We start from the raw sequence: 17,599 nt of genomic DNA on the forward strand, positions 1-17,599 counted from the left end.
ATTCGATTGCTTTTTCATTGGCACACAGAAGAGGAAAGAATGCAAACACACATTATTTAGTTTACTTTTAAGATGGCTAACACGTGCCTATTAACAACTCTATTCAGTGACCTTCAACACCCCATTATTTTTCCCTGACACCTTAACATCTAATTCTAACTGCGCCACAACTTTACCAAGTAATTTTTCCTGCGTCACAGGCTTCAAGGCCTCAACAAGGCCTCAGGTCAGGCGTCAGCTAGGGTAGTTCAAGATCTGAATATAAATCATGTCCTCCTTTCCTGAGGAAATCCGCAACACTGCAGTGTAGAGGGCGGTTTCCAGAGGAAAAAAGAGAACCCTAGAAAAATGCCTTGGGAAACCCCATTCTTAGTGCCATAAGCAGAAGGCTGATTGACATGCTCTCTCTGCTAATTGTTACTAGAAAGTTCTCAGTTCTCTGTATTATCATAGGTTGATTTTTGGTGCAAGAATTTTAATATTCTTAATTGCTGTTCCCCATTGGACCTTTCCCTCAGACCACACCTTAATTCCCCACCCACAGCAGGGTGCATAAATACCCCTGTCTGCCCCTGGACTCGGCCTTTGGCCTCGTGCCTTTTGCCTCTTGTACTGCTTTGTCTGGTTTGGTCCAATACAGTGGACGCCTTATTGTTTTTTATTTTTGTATTATTAAAAGTACTTTTCGGACAACAAATCAAAAAGAATTAAGGCTGATAAATGTCATTATATTTTACACTATTATCCTTAATTTATAATATTCAGCTTTATTCCTCACGGAAATCTTGTCCTTTATGCATTTTTTGCAGCAGAAAACAATGATCCTTTTTTTTTAGTTTAGAAATTCCTGTGTCAGCATTTAATTAATGTATCTTTATTAAGCTTTCTCTTACAAGGTGCTTATAGCACTAGGCTATTTTTGATTTACAGACTAAGCAAAATGAACTTCTCTATAGTACAAAAAGTCCAGATTCTGATTCTGTCCTTCAGCTGATATTGCACTTTGTGTGAGTTTGATTTTTCTCTGTGGTCTAGGTGAAAATAGAGCAATTTTGAATTGCTGTCTCCACTTTTGTTGCTCATGTCCCCGCTTTTGGCAAATGAAATTCTGTTTTCCTCTGCCAGCAATAGTTTGGTTCTTTATTTTTTCCAGTTCTTCAGCTCCAGTCCCAGAGCTGTCCTCCTTTTGACAACTTCAAAACAATCTTTTAGCATAAACTCCAAGTCATTCCAAGATGAAAAATGCATAGTTAGTTCTTCAGGTTACAGATCAAGTTTTGTCTTTTCTTTATCTTATTGTCAGATCTGGCTTTTTCTATGGTTGTCTATTAAGATCTTTTTGTGTTATATTAAGCTTAGCACTAGAAAGAGCAGATAAAACCAAATCAGTCATAGAGTGACAACTTTGCTGTCAATAAATCTGAGGAAAATTGACCTTAATGTGTGAAAGCAGAAATGTCTCACCTAAACCAGAACTGCAGGCTCAGCTGTAGGCTAGAATATGAATTGAAAGGCATAACTAATAGAAACCTGGATCTCAGATCCTTTCAGATACTCCATGTTTTATGAATTATATACATTTTAAATACCTCATTCAGCCAGTGTGAAAGTAGCAGTCAAGGATACAAATTTGGCACATTAACCAAGGAATGTCTTTGACATTTTGTGCAAATTGAACACGTTTTGTGTGCACAACTTGCAGCTGCCACTCCAGGTGAATTTTCTTAACAGGGGACACCACCCCGTAACCTTAGTTTAATATAGAAAGTTCTTCTGAATCTTCATGCTGGGATGTCCTGTGTGATCTGAGTGACATAACCTTAGATCAAATTTATTTTAATGTATTATTATTATTTACAGACCATGCAAATGCTATGATGAATAGTCACTTATTTAACTTTAAAGAGCATCTGCTCATGCCAGTTTAAAGAAAACCTCATTCTCTAATTTTAGAGGATGTTTACAGCTGTCCATTTCTGTTTGGAAACTTTATTCTGCTCAGTTTTCTTAACCCTTTTGATCACCTTCACTAAGCTACTGTAAAAGGATTATGTCATGCACAGAGCTGCAGAAACATCCTGATTTTGAGGTGCAATGTCCCATCAAAATGTGTTTATAATAATACGCAAAAAAGCACATTAGAACAGGGTATTGGGATGTTTGAGCTCTGCTGACTTCACTTTGAGTTACAGCTCAGTTTCAAGGTGCACTCACTCCTGTCTGCTCTGAAATGGAATCCACCAGAATAACTGAACTAAATTTGGGTTTGTTCATGCTTTAACACCAAGGCTGATCTGAGGGAGAGACAACTGGAGGAACTGGGGAAGAATAGGTTTGGATTTTTGTTCATAAAATGCAGCCATTGGTTAATTTTTCATTGAGTAGGAGGAGTTCCCCAGTCCTAGTGGCAGCTGGGTTTCTAATTTTCCCTCATTAGGTCAAAGATGTTTAAATCTGAGGTAGATGCTTTTGATACACTCATTGACCTGCAAGAACAAAATTTCTCTCAACAAAAAGTGTCTGTGTCTTACCAAAGGATGTTGGCACAACTCAGCCTAACTTTTTCCAACAAAAGCTGAACAAAATGTTGCTTGTCGTCCCCTTTATTACTGTCTAATTAACCTCACTGAGATAAATTCAGACACCTTATAATGGATTTTTGCCCTATTTTTAGCCAAATACTGTGTTTAAGATGAAGCATGGCTTTTCTGTTTTTTTAAAGCCATCTAGTTTGCACTGCAATTGATAGGAATTGTTGTTTCTTAGTAACTTTTATACCTGGTGTAAATTTTAAATTAGCTTCCCCTGAGAAGGTGGTTGGACCAGACAACCTCCAGAGGCCCCTGAATTATCCTGTGATTCAGCAGCTGCCATGCAAAACCTGGGTGTTATTTTCAGTTTGAACTTTGCAGACTTCAGCTTTCAGCCCCTCCATCTTATTTTGCTTGCATTTGCTAAAGAACATTTCATCAAACATCTGTTCACTCTTTTCTAAAAATACACTCTGATCAAGTCTCTACCTTCGAATCAAGTAAAATGAGTCAGTTCTGTGCATTTGCCATTGTATATTTGCCTAATTCCAGAGTGATCTCTTTCTTTTGAATGTCTGAATTTCAGAAGTATTTCATTTTATGCATGCCAGCAATGTATTTTGAAATATCACTGTCATATCCACCACTCAAAGGCTGCTGTAGAACTTTCCTGTGGTGTTGTGCTGGGAAATGCTCCTTTGTAGGGTCTCAGTTTCTTTTCAGTTGTTGACTTAGCTCATGCTGTTTTATAGAACTTAGTTAACTAACTAAATATTTTACATTTTCTTATGTGTTAGTTAACAAGAACTTGCCATAAAACATTCTTTATGGCATCTGCAAATTTTTTGTGGTACTTGCATTTTCCTTCTTTCGGAATTAGAAATTGCAATTTTGACTAGAGCATGGGTGAGCACAAGTCCCACTGACCTTTTCTCTTTATGAATATGCAGAGGAGCAGTTTCACTTTATCAGAGACAAAGGTGTGCTGCACCTTTCAATTTTGGATGTTCAGTACAGTGCAGTCCTTGCTTGGTTTGCAACACTGCTGCTGTGACTGGTTTTGTAATTCCTGGGTTTTATCTTTTTACAGAGGGGAAATAGACCACATCTACTAATTTAAAGGTTATTTTAAACTTTAGGAACAAATATTTTTATCATGTCATCTTGCTACTGGAGAATGTAGAAAGAATGAGACTGTAACTATTATTTATTTTCCAAGAAAAATAGATCAACATCCTATAAATGGTAGTCCTGGAAGATTATTTTTTTAATGAGATCCCTAGTGCATTGCAATGTATCAGAGAAAAATAAATCAGAAGAATATTGTGACCTACATATCTTAATATTTTAGTATAACACTGTAAGTGCTTTTAACCTCTCAGTTAAACTAGTCTGATATATTTTTTTAAAAAGCCAATATGCATCTATTTTGGAAGTAATCCCAAAGCCATTAACATTTTTCATGCTAATATAATCTTGAATGTGCAACATAAGTACAACTAACATTAATTCTGCTCTACAAAACAGTAAAATTTCATTTTTACTATACATAAGTCTTGTGGGCATGAGAGATTTTAGCCTGCTAGCAGCTGCTAACTTTTCCCAAGGAAAAATTTCTCAAGAAAGTTTCTTCTCAAAACAATCTTGGCAAACAACTATCCTTTCTCAAAACAGTCTTTCTCTAGGTGGTGTTTTGTTGGTTTTCTGTCAGGAATTGAACCCAGGTTGCAGCAGTGAGTGCCGAATCTTAACCACTAGACCACCAGGGAAAGGCTGCTTAGAGAAAGGATCGTTGTTTGACAAGATCGTTTTGAGAAGAAACTTTCTTGAGAAATTTTTCCTTGGGAAAAGTTAGCAACTGCTAGCAGGCTAAAATCTCTCAGGCCCACATAAGTCTTCTACTCTTTGACCTGAAGTAATTAAGTTTGTTCAGAGGGAGGTTCATATTGTATTTCTAGCACAGAAATTAAAGGAATAATTTAGACAGGAACATTAGCTGTGAAGTCAAGTTGAAAGCCCTGCTGTGATAATTTTGTTCTCTTGGTACGTAGAGGATTAAAAGGAGATGGTGGATGAGCTGTTTGAAGTGTGCAAAACTTGTAGGAAAAACTGCCTTGGGCATTGTCAGCCAAACTGACGAATTGAATTATTTTTTATGCTCTAGAAAATAACAGTATGAATACAAAGGAAACATCGAAGGGATACTTGACCATGAAATGCTAATATAAATTCTTCTGTCTTGCTTGGCACTCCCAATCTTCTGATTTTGACTTTCTTATTCTGTAGCAATATTCTTTAAACTGTAGTCACTTAGAAATTAATTCCTCCATGGGAGCAGCAATCCTCCAAAATAAATATTGACCTTCAGAGCAGAGGGAGGGGCAGTTCCTAGGTCTGAGGGTTTGGAGCAGCTGCCTCAGAGGGGCTCGGGGAAAAAAATCCTCAAAGAGACACCCAAGGGACAAGGTTTGGGAGCTGGATGGAAACAGCGAAGGGTTTGGGCTGCTGGAAAAGGGGAGCAGAGATCTCCAGAGTGTCCCAGCCCAAACTGAGTGTTCAGGGTACAGGGAATGAGGGGGTTGGAATTATTTCATGGAAGATCTGAAGCAATTAACTCCTACTGCTAATATATTAAGATCCAGTAAAAAGAGGAAATCTTGAGAACTATAGGGAATCTTAAGCTGCTAGAAGGGATATCACAGAATGTTCTGAGTTGGAAGGGACCCACATAAGTCCAACTCTTAAGCTCATATAGGGATAAAAGCCTCAGCCTTGGTGTTGCCATCACCAGACTCTGACCAACTGAGGGAATCTTAAGTTACTTGAAGGGAACTCTCAGGTATTACCAGCAAGTTAAATTTTACTTGAAAGCTTATTCAAGGAAAAAATACTAAATGAAGAAGACAGGTTTTTAAATTACCCCATATCTTACTCTGTAGAAAGCCTTTTCCAATGTGGAATAGCACTTGGAGAAGGATTTAACAATTTCCCAACATAATAAGGGGAGAGGGAGCCAGGGGCTGAGGCCTGGCCAGGGCTGCCGACAGAGGGAACCAAGACTTGGGGAGATGCTGTTCTAATCTCACTCTGCTTGAAAGAGATATTTGCTGTATTTCCCTTTTTATTTTATGTTTTAGCAAAACATAACCTGAAATTTGGAGTGGCAGGAGGAGGTGGGGCAGAGCTGTGTAGCACCGCATGGCTACAGTGATCGTGTCCAGGGAGGTACAGCTGCTGGCAGGGAAACAGACAAAATAAGTCTCTTTTGTTAAGCACAAGAGTCTATTTTATTCCCCCCTGCCCCGAGCTGGGGAGGGAGAAGGCGAAACGAGGCCGCAGGGGCAGAGTGGTGGGGTTTTATCGGGTATTGCAGGGGAGGAGTCTAGGGTTTGGGTCAAGGGAGGAGATAACCTAAGGAGAGCAAGGTCAGATTTCAGCCTTGTCAAAATGGGAGAATTCCACAACTCCTCCGTTTTTAAATTGGTTAAAAGGTGTGTCGAATTACTCATAATAAGGAGATTCTCAGGAATATGACTTATTGGTTTACAAAACTAAAATGAACATTATTAAGCTTAATTAACAAGCAATAGAAAAAAATTTGAGACTTACAGAGGATAAGGTAACAGACATGATGATACTGAATTAAATGAATACATTTTCACTTAATGAGCTAAAAGTTCAGTCTCCTTTGGCCTTTGATCTTCTGACCAGAAGGGGTGCAGTTCCTTGATCTCCTCTTCACAATGGGCACAGTTCTTAGTGTTTGGTCTCGGCTTTAGTACTAGTGTTGTAGGTGTTACTCTGTTGGATTGATGACGATGACTGTGAAGTGAGGAACGGTGAAAGCTGCAGTGATAGAATTCGCAGCACATGGCAGGGCCCCGCCCTCTCTGAGGCTGCCCGGCTCCGCCACGCCACCTCTGCCGCGCGGGCCTGTATGGGGACAGCTGCAGGGCACGGCAGGGCCCGGCCTCTCTCGGGCTGACCAGCCCCGTGCGGGCCTGGGGCAGAGCCAGCTGCAGCCGCGTAACAGGAAGGGGGGAGGTAGGTGGGGGGGAAGGGCAGGCATGACACCGGAAAAGAAGGACTTTGGTGGGAAAGAGGGGATCTCAAAAACTGCGTGGTAAGTGCCATTTTTTAGAAGGAGCGCCCAGGACGATGCAGCCACTGCCTTCCCAGGCAGGGAACGGGGGATATGGAAAGACAGGGGGACAAAGAAGGAAGCAAAGGACGGTAGCACACCTGTGTCATTTCTGGACGGTTTCCGACCTTGTCCTGCATTCAGGAAAGGGGGATAGGGGTGGCAGATGGGCAGGGTGACAGAGAGACGGTAGCAGCTCTGTGCCATTCTGGCAGTTTTCACTCCTTGTCGCGCTCTTAAGAACAGAGGGTAAGGAAAGATACAGGCAGCTTCACAGCAACTGAAAAACGTGGGAGTCCACAGGAGGGTGGACCACTGATTTAGAGTGCCAATACTCTGCATGCAAATCGTCCATAATCATCCATAAGTTGCAGCAAACGTGTCAGAAGAGTTGGTAAAAGTCCCCAGCATTACAGTGGTTTCTCCCAGGTGTCACTGGCTCCGGCCAGCCCTGGCACCACCTCAACACAGGGGTCTTTGAGCCAGTGAAGCAGAGTCACTACTAAGGCGCGGATGCAATGAGAGACGGGACCCTCCATTGAGACAGCACCTGAGGTTTATTCTACCTCAGGGCCGAGGCTCTGGGAAACGGGGAGACTGAGAGATGGAGAGACAGGGAGACAGAGAGACGGAGAGACCTTGAGCACCTGAGGGTTACAGTTTTTAAAGGGGGGAAGGAACACATGGGACGGCAGAGCATGGGGACCAATGACAGGGACTCAGGGTGTGACTCAGGGAGCATCAATCAATATAATAATCAATAATATAACTTGTAGGAGAGGGAAACCTTGACTCTAACCAATCACCCGGGACTCTTCCTAGAAGTTTCTAGACACTGGGAGAGATCTCAGGTTGACTGGCAGGGCCAGGTGCCATGTAAACAACAAGATTGACAGGTAACTGCTTTATGGTACTAAGAATAGGGAGAAAAAGGGGTAGCACGTCATGAACTATGCAACATTAACATATATCAACAAAGGATAGCCATTAGCACTCATCAACCCACCGCCACAATTCCCCCTTTGAATTTTATTTGAAGAACGGATTTTAGAATGAGTGGAACTGGGCTTGAGGGGTGTCACATTCTGGTTCGGGGTAGAGGTCCCTGAACCACTGCTGATCGGAAGGCCATTCTTCAAAGGGAATGGGCCATTGCCCTTCAGCCTCGGGCACAAAGTCCTCAAAGCTCAGTTCTTCTTCATCCTCTTTTTCCAGGGGCAAGTCCTGCATTTCAATCCTCTCAGGAGAAGGAGAAGTCATCCAAACATGGTTCGCTCTTAGCTTGGAGGTGGCATTGGCAATAAGTCTGTTTGTGGATTTTTTGATAAGTCCAAAGGCTATCCCAATAATTAAAAGCAAAAATAAAATTAACAAACCAGTCTTAACAGCAGACCCTATCCAACCTGTGAGTCCCCAGTTGCTAAAGATGTTATCAAACCAGTCCTTGGTCTCTTCTTTTATATTGTGCACCATGTCTTGGATCTTTTTGATGGACTGGCGGACGTCCTCAGCCTGAGATGATAGATTGAAGCAACAGAGGCCCTCGAACTCCTCGCAGGTGTGATGGTGGAGAAGGAGGAGGTAGTCAATGGCCGCCCGATTTTGAATGGTCGCCTATCTGGTTACCTCCTCGTCTCGAAGGAGGTCCGATAAGGCATTTGAAGTGAGGTTTGCCTGTTTAGCTACCCAACACTCTAATTGGCCTAATTCCCCCATTGATTTTGCCACTGAGACCCAAGGCAAAAACACTGTTATGGCAGTAGCCTTGGCCTTGGACCAGTGGATAATTTCCGATTCACAGTCCGGGACGGTGTTACCCCACACTTTTAGAGGGGCAACACGTTGTGACGTGGGAGCGGACCTTCACAGAGGACAGCAGGCAGCAGCTTGGTGAATCATGGAAAGCTCTTTATTATCTGACTCTAAAGGCTTATATACATTTTGTTCAGAGGGCCAAGATTGGCCCAAGGAGGTTACAACCTCCTGACTCTATTGGTCAATATGACCATCAGTCAAGTTCTCTCTCAGAGAACAAGAATGCAAAACATAGAGATAAATTCTAAGAATATAATATTGTTTACATGAAGCAGCGTGAGAAGCTGCTGCAAAGACTCAAACACTTGAAACCAAGAAATTCAGGGACGACAGGTCGGGATCTGCCAAATCCCTTTTTTGGACTGGTGTATGCATGGATGATTTTTTAACGAACCAATCCATAATTTGCGCTTTATTTGGGGAGACCAGGCCTAGTTTGCCTAATGTACATGGACCTCCAGTGAGGCGAGAGGGGATGCCGGCAAATGCACGGTCGCCGCAAATTAAGAAGGTGCCTTTGGGGAGGGAAAGGGGAACTGAACTTGGGATTGAAGCCATTTTTACGTGTGTAATGGTATCACACCACGTGTTGGCGAGATACTCATCTTTGGTTTGTAGAACTTGGGAAAAGGTCTTTTCCTGGCCCTGTGGTGGGATAAACATGCAGAAGGGGGCAGGGGATGAGCCGAGGAGTTCCAGCTCCTAAGGCTCACTTTTGGCACAGGGAAGGGAGGTGGAAACCCACTCTCTCCACAGGACCAGGGGGTTGGTAACAGGAAGTTTGATTTTCCTCCGGAGGCGGAACTCCTCCAGAGCTTGGGATTGGCGACCGGGCGTTCTCTTATTATACTCATCTTTAAAATTGAGGAGAGTGGGGGGGTACTCTGCCTCTTTAAACGGGATCCCCACCAGACTGGACGAAATCGGGTCCTCGGCCGAGCCTTGGGACAGGCAAATGTGATCCTGCCCCATGGCTTTTGCGAGGGTCTTCCACACATTTGCCTTTGGCTGAGGAACGATCAATGGGATGGTGCATTCAAAGAGACCAAGGACAACCGCGATTTGAAAGACACGGGACAGCGACGGGGCTCTCAGGTGTACCATTTCGGTTGGACAAGATCTGCAACTAAAGAGCAAAATAAATTAATTAGAAAAGAGCCACAGAGGGATCTGGAAGGAGGGAGGAGACCTTTCGCTGTCCGGACCTGGGACTTTCTTTTTCCTCCTTCAGGACGCTTCAGCCACCTGACGGTTTTTGCCTCCTGAGACCTTGGGAACATAGGGTTTCACCCACTTGGCCGGCACCCATTTAAGTCCTTGGGGTGTCGAGACGCAGGCATAGCCACGTCCCCAAGTGATTAAATCATGAGGACACTCTGTCCTCATGGTCTCTGGATCCTTGACAAGAACTGGTGGCCATTCAGGTTTTTTCAAATCCTTGTTCCCGCCAAAGTGGTGGATAATGGGAGGATTCATTGACTCGAAGGAACAGTTAAGAAAATTTAGGGTGAACAAGGCCCTGGCGAGGCGAATTTGGGGAGTTTCCAATTTGAAAATTTGGGTCTGCTGGTTGAGGACTCTTTTGATGTTTTGATGAGTTCTCTCCACGATTGCTTGACCCCTTGGGGAGTGGCAGATGCCAGTTTTATGTTCCACTCCCCATTGCTGCAGGAAGCTGCAGAACTCCCTGGATGTGTACCCTGGACCGTTATCGGTTTTAATTGTTTTGGGGATGCCCATGAAAGAGAAGGCCTGGAGCAGGTGTTTGATGACATCTCCAGACTTCTCCCCTGTGTGGGCAGAAGCGTAAATTGCACCTGAGAAGGTGTCCACTGAGACGTGAACGTACTTTAGTCTCTCGAATTGAGAGACGTGCGTCACGTCCATCTGCCACACCTCGTTGCTGCACAGCCCACAGGGATTAACTCCAGCATGCAGGGTTGGTACAGCATGCCGCTGGCAGCTGGGACAAGTCACCACAATGGCCTTGGCCTGGTCTCGGGTCAGGTGAAACCGTCTGACCAGTCCTGGCACATTTTGGTGGAACAATTGATGACTGATCTTGGCCTGCTGGTAAACATCCGGCAACAAAGCCACTGCGGCAGGGGCAGCAAGAGCATCTGCCCTCCTGTTACCCTCCACGATGAACCCCGGCAGATCTGTGTGCGACCCTGTATGCATGTAAAATGGCTGCTCCCGGTGGGAGATTAGCTTTACCAGCTTTGAGAGCAGCTCGAAGAGCACAGTGTTGGACACCTCTTGTAGGATCGAATTTTCTGCCCTGGAGACTACTCCGGCGACATATGCTGAATCTGTTACAAGATTGAACAGTTCAGAGAACCTCTCAAAGGCTCTGACGACAGCAGCCAACTCAGCAACCTGAGGGGATCCTTCCACCTCAGCAACATCTGTCTCCCACTGCTGAGTCTGAGGGTCCTTCCAAGTCATCACAGACTTGTGGGATCCTCCGGACGCGTCAGTAAAAACTGTCAGCGCTTCAAGGGTTTTTTTGCTCTGAACGCTTTCTAATGCCAATTTGAATTGAGCATTCTGATTAAAAATTTTGTGGGCAGGCCGATGAATCGAAATTTGGCCTGAGTAGCTGTCGAGGGCGAATTGAAGAGCTTCATTCTCTTGAAGCAGGTGTTCCAGCATAGCTTTTGTAATTTGGCCCGATTTCAGCCGAATTGGTACGTGAATGTATATAAACTCGCAACCGGCCAGTTCTCTAATCCGGACTCTGGCCTTCCAGATTAGGTCCGCCATCAGTTCTTGTGGTTTTGTCATTCTTTTTGACCTGTGGTGGCTGAGAAAGACCCACTCTATGATAAGAAGAGAATCTCTTCTGCCTCGGTCCTTTTTGGGGATGGTGGTAACCCCTTCGTCCCATTGAAAGATGACACCGTGAAGATGTGGCAGATTCCCGAGGATGATAAACCGGAAAGGCAAATCTGGGTTGCATCGATTTGCCTGCCTCGTGGACATGATGTTTTGGACCCTTCCTAGGGCTTTCTGCGCCTCTGGGGTGAGTGACCTGGGGGATCTCGGCCCCTCTCCCCCTTTCAATAGATTGAAAAGGGGTGCTAGGTCTTCAGTTGACAAATCTAACCAAGGTCTCACCCAGTTCAATGCCCCACACAGTTGATGGACATCTGCTAGTGTCTCAATTTTGGTTTTAATAGCCAATTTTTGCGGAACAATGGTCCGCTTTCTGATTTCGAGTCCTAGATATTTCCAGGGTGGCATCTTTTGAATTTTTGATTCTTGCAGCTCTAACCCTGCGGCAATCAGTGCAGTCACCGTAAGGTCAAGTGCGTGGGCCAGCAGGTCATTGTTGGGAGCGCACACGAGTACATCATCCATATAATGATGAATAATGGCCTGGTGTGCGGCTGCACGTACAGGGGACAGCAGGGAAGAGACGTACCACTGGCAAATCACAGGGCTATTTTTCATGCCTTGCGGTAGCACTCTCCAGTGGTATCTCTTCCTCGGGGCCTCTCGATTGATGTTTGGAATCGAAAAAGCAAACCGAGGAGCATCGTCAGGGTGTAAAGGAATGTGAAAAAACCAATCCTTTATGTCAATTACAGTCAGATTCCAATTTTGGGGCAGCATGGTCGGGGAAGGCATCCCTGGCTGGAGAGAACCCATATCTTCAATAACATCATTAATTTGTCAGAGGTCCTGGAGGAGGTACCACTTGGTCTTATCTGCCTTTTGTATAACAAACACTGAGGAGTTCCACGGGGACGTGGTCTCCTTAATGTGGCCTTTGCGCAGCTGCTCCTCTACGAGCTCTTCAAGCGCCATTAATTTTTGTTTCGAAAGCGGCCACTGTTCCACCCATACTGGTTCGTCTGTTTTCCAATTCAGTTTCTGGGTGGGGCGCCTCTCAGTGACTGCTGCCCAAAAATTTTGCGGAGGGTCTGGAAAGCCGATTGTGACCCCCCACTGGGCCATGATGTTTCTCCCCCAGAGGGGTGCGCTGTAATTTAAAACAAAGGGACGGATGTTAGCCAATTGTCCCCTGGATCCCTCAATTTGGACCATGCTTTTGGACCTTTTTGCCAATTGTAAACCCCCTACACCTTCGACTTGCTCTACTACGGTTTGCAGAGGCCAATGTGACGGCCACATGTGCTCAGGGACAATCGTGATGTCCGCCCCCGTGTCTAGGAGACCCGTGATGGTCTTGGTCTCCCCACTCACTTCTAGTTGGCATTCTTCCTCAGGCCGGTTTTCATCGATAACGATGACTGGGTTTACCTGTGGGCCTGAGTTGTGTTTTCTTGTTCGCCAAGGCTGCGGGTCAGGAATTAATTGTGCCACGATTTGCCCCTTAGCGAGGAAGACCGGCGGACGTGTGCAGCGCAGCCAGAGAACAAACCACTCCGGGTCAGAGGACATCTTTCCAGGAGCGATTTCTATCTCTGGCGGGGTGTATTTACAATCCCCCATGACGACAGATTCAGTGCCAATTAGGTGCCAGGTACCTCTGTTCCTTGCGACCTTTGCAGTGTGCCACTCGGAATCTCGAATCCACAACGGGGAGACAAGGGCCAGGCCAAAGGGCACGTGCTGACTAGTTGTTGTCAGGGATGTATCTGGAGGAGGCAAAAATTGTTTATCAGTCACGTCAGGTGGTGGATCCTGCAATGGGGGATCCTGCATCTTTTCCAGGAATTTGTCTTCCAGCACAAGATCCGGTGCCGGATCTCGAGCTCCTGCTGGAAGAGGAAAAACCTGGTTTGGTAAGTCACGTCTGGTTATGATTTGTCCCTCGTTCCCCATTCTCCCCCCCCCGGCTCGGGCCACCCAATATTCATCTTCACACTGGGTGGCCTCGCGCTCTCTCTAGTTTTTTTGCTGTTTGTGAGGGTCTTGACCTCTTTGCGCTCCCTTATTTGCACCTTCTTTGCCCTCCCTAAAGCTCTGGAACTCCTCCCTGAGAGGGCATGATTGCCATCAATGCCCTCTTTTCCCGCACAACGCACAGGGCTTGTCAACGGACCCCCTAGAGGGTCGCATCATTGGCCCTGACGTGCGAGGGGTTTGTGTTGCAGGTAACGCCTCAATGGTCTCAGTGGCAGCGGCGACCGTCTGGTGGTGAGGATCCTTTTTTCCAGGGCGTCCCAGCGTCATCATGGGCACTACCTCAGTCACGACTTGGATGTAGTCCTGCAGGGTGGGCTTTGGCTTTTTGGGCAAGGTCAGCATGGCCCTCTTGCAGACATCATTCGCATGGGTGAAAGCCAACGACCTCACCACCGACTTTCTGGCGATGTCTTCGTCCACCTGTTGCTCCACTGCTGCAGTTAACCTTTCGACAAACTGGAGGTAGTGCTCACTGGGACCCTGAAAGATGTCTAAGTAATATTGTAAGGGCCCAGACAGCCGCATATCAAGGAAGGCCTTTTCTGCCAGGCTTGTTACCTTTTCTAACACTGGCCTCGGGATGTCAGAGGCTTGCTTTGCAGGGGTTTCCCAGTCACCCTCGCCCATTAGGTGTAGCATGGTAATTTTATTTTTGTGGATGTCCTCAGCAGTGTCAGGATTTGCTAACATTCCTGGAAGGGCGTCCCTCAAAAGATCTCTCCAGGTAGCCTCCCAGAGTTGGTACTCTGCTCGCGAGTGGAGGCATCTGAATAGATGCTTAAGATCAAATGGGACAACAACCATTCCGGCTAGCTGGGCATTTAAAAGGCCCTGGAAGTATGGACTATCCCACCCATACTCCTTGAGTGCCTTCATTAAATCCTTGATAACTTGCTGAGGCATTGCCTGCCAGGTTATGCTTGTGGCTTGTCCACCCCTTGCCCTCCGGTAGGTTACTGGAGCAATGGATGGGATACGAGGACTCTCACTCCCGGAGCCCTGCTGTTCCTCCTCTGAATCCCAAGCGTGGGAACCAGGGGGGGAAGCATGGGAACCGGCTGCATGCGGGCGGGGTCTGAGGCGTTCCATGGGAGAGGTCTGATGGGATGATGTAACTCTGGAGGCACGGCTAGAGGCGGAGCGGCGGGCCGGGGTTTGGGAGAGAGGCGGGGACGGGAAAGGGTTTTCGCGGGAGTGGGGAGGATTATGGGATGATGAAGGAGAAACGGCGGGAAGGGAAGATGAGTGGACCACGAGGCGGCTGCCATTTCCTAACTGAGGGCTGGGGACGCCATTCCGATAGCAGTCACCCCCCGCAAAACTGAAACGAACTCTCGGGCGCGAACCGGGAAAAGTGCTGGGAAGGGAGAGATCTCTAGCAACCTGGCCAAGGCTGCATCGGGAATCCCAGACAGACTGCCTTGTCTGATCCAGGCGGGGGGATCTCGGCACCCTGAAGGGACCAGGGCTGGCAGGCCGGGATGTGCCCGCAGCACCCTTGAGGATGCCTTTGTGGGAGCCGGGGGACTGGGGAGACGCTTCGGGGGAAGGGGGAAAACGAAAACTTTCTCGCCAGGACGACTCTTTCTCCATCCCGTTTATTTTTTTAACTGCGGACTTAATTTTCTGAGACCAAAATAAATATTTTGCTGCCTTCTCGTCTCTGGAGGTGGCCAATTCCATAAATTTAGAAATTACTGAGTCCCAATATTGGACTTCAGTGACTGTCTCCAGAGTGGTGTCTGGGAAATGGAGGAAGAGTTTTCTCACAAACCGCTTCAACTGTCCCTTTGTGAACCGAATCTTATTAACTACCAAAACTCCAACAAAACTTAAATAAACGTCTCTCTGAGCGACTGATAAGCGAGCACCCATGATTGATGTTAAAATCAGTCACTCCTTCAGAAACCACCGTAAAAAAAAACACGAACTGAAACCGCGAAAACAGGCGCTTTAAAAAACCCGGGTTAGGTGTACAGCCTCCTCCCCGATGCACCTTGGCACAACCAAAATCCCGTCTCTAAACACCACAATCCCACCCCTGGGGAAGCGGCAGACAGGGTAACACAAAAACTTAAAGGATAAATTCAACTTAAAATGCAGGGAGCCTTTCGAAACAACGTGAAAGGGAGCTATAAAAGGGAAGCCCCTCCCCCAGAGACTGCGCGGCGCAACCGCTTGAGGCAGCACCCTCAAGCTGGTCACCAAACAGCCCAAAGCCGAATGGGACAAGGGTGTATCCCCCATGGGACACGTCCACTCACCCTCACCAGGCTCCTGCGTAGCAAAAAGACGGTGGCACTGGGGGGTCCATGCTGAAGAGGACTTCGTGGGTGTGATGAAGCTGTCCTCTTCGTCCCCTGGGAGCGCTCCCGAAGGCTGCTTCCACCAGGGGCACGAGACACACAAAAGTCCACAAATTCCACAGGAGGAAGGACTTCTTCGCTGAGCTCCTCGAAGGGGCTAAGCGTTGGATGCCTCGCCGCAGCAACTGGTGTCTGCTTCAGGCCGCCCCACGGCTGGGTGCCACCCTACAGTGGTTCCTCCCAGGTGTTGCTGGCTCCGGCCAGCCCTGGCACCACCACAACACAGGGGTCTTTGAGCCAGTGAAGCAGAGTCACTACTAAGGCACGGATGAAATGAGAAATGGGACCCTCCGAATAAACAGCAACTGAGGTTTATTCTACCTCAGGGCCGAGGCTCTGGGAAACAGGGAGACGGAGAGATGGAGAGACGGAGAGATGGAGAGACCTCGAGCACCTGAGGGTTACAGTTTTTAAAGGGGGGAAGGAACACATGGGACGGCAGAGCATGGGGACCAATGACAGGGACTCAGGGTGTGACTCAGGGAGCATCAATCAATATAATAATCAATAATATAACTTGTAGGAGGGGGAAACCTTGACTCTAACCAATCACCCGGGACTCTTCCTAGAAGTTTCTAGACACTGGGAGAGATCTCAGGTTGACTGGCAGGGCCAGGTGCCATGTAAACAACAAGATTGACAGGTAACTGCTTTATGGTACTAAGAATAGGGAGAAAAAGGGGTAACACGTCATGAACTATGCAACATTAACATATATCAACAAAGGATAGCCATTAGCACTCATCAACCCACCGCCACACAGCATGGTCCTTTTTGCAGGCAGACTAGCCACTTGTAGTTCTTAAAAACTCCCTCCCATGAAGAATTAAAAGACTTGGGATGGTAGATGTCAGTTTTATCTCTCAGTCCCAGTAAGCTGGTCCTCTTACTGGATGTTCCCTCCCCGTAATCATTTAACTTCACAGAAGATGGGGGCTCGCAAGGTGTAGCAATCTGCAGGTGACTTACGGGGTGCCGGTTGGTCTGTCCTCGCTGGTTGCCCGCATTCTCCACCATTTGTAGCACCACGTGGCTACAGTGATCATTGCGTCCCGGGAGGTACAGGCGCCGGCAGGGAAACAGACAAAACAAGTCTCTGTTTTGTTAAGCATGACAGTCTATTTTATTCCCCCGCCCCCCCCCCCCCCCCGCCCCTCCCCCCGCCCCGAGCCGGGGAGGGAGAAGGCGAAAAAGGGGCCATAAGTGCAAGGTGATGGTGTTTTATTGGGTATTCCAGGGGAGGAGTCTTAGGGTTTGGGTCAAGGGAGGAGATAACCTAAGGAGAGTAAGATCAGATTTCAGCCTCGTCAAAATGGGAGAATTCCACAGAGCTGCAGGGGATGGTTCAAACCCCTTTGCCATGGCTGTGTCCCAATTTCCAGAGGGTCACACTGAGGGAACTTTCAAGCATTAATAAGTAATAGAGACAGGAGATCCCTTTTAGCAATTTGTACGGTTTGTTTCATGAAAGAAAAACAATATTTTAACCCCTGTAATAGCACTAAAGCAAAAAGCTAGGTAAGGGTGACACTGAAATTATGGAGTGTAAGATTGATTATTCTTAAAATGGTAGCTAAAATAGGAAAACGACTGCTCCAAAAGTAGCAAGTTTTAAGATTCATCAGGAATATGTAAGAGATTGTTAACGGCACAAACCCTTCTTTCATTTCTTACTAGGAAATTTAATGTGACATCCATTTAATAGGTTTTGTTCTGTTTTACCACAGGATTGTACAGTGTATGAAACAGAAAATAAAATTCTTCATGTGGTAAGTAATTCTGCTTTGGTATTCACTATTTTTACCCCACACATAGAAATGATTTTTTCAAAAAATAAGGCTGCTATAGGAAAATAAAATTCCTTACTC

At 46.3% G+C, this 17,599-nt stretch overlaps 1 protein-coding gene across 1 annotated transcript in view; it reads left to right on the top strand.

Annotated features, from left to right (window-relative positions):
- The window catches only part of LOC310922088 (connector enhancer of kinase suppressor of ras 2-like), a gene marked incomplete at its 5' end in the record, with an annotated part of 327,314 nt that overhangs the window by 192,685 nt on the left and 117,030 nt on the right, over positions 1-17,599 (top strand). Inside the window, one exon of the mRNA XM_083882408.1 lies at positions 17,459-17,500. Coding sequence (XP_083738534.1) covers positions 17,459-17,500 — 42 coding nt within the window. The remainder of the gene's footprint in view (positions 1-17,458; positions 17,501-17,599) is intronic.

Source organism: Zosterops lateralis, assembly GCF_965231275.1.
Source record: "Zosterops lateralis genome assembly, chromosome: W".
NCBI lineage: Eukaryota > Metazoa > Chordata > Aves > Passeriformes > Zosteropidae > Zosterops > Zosterops lateralis.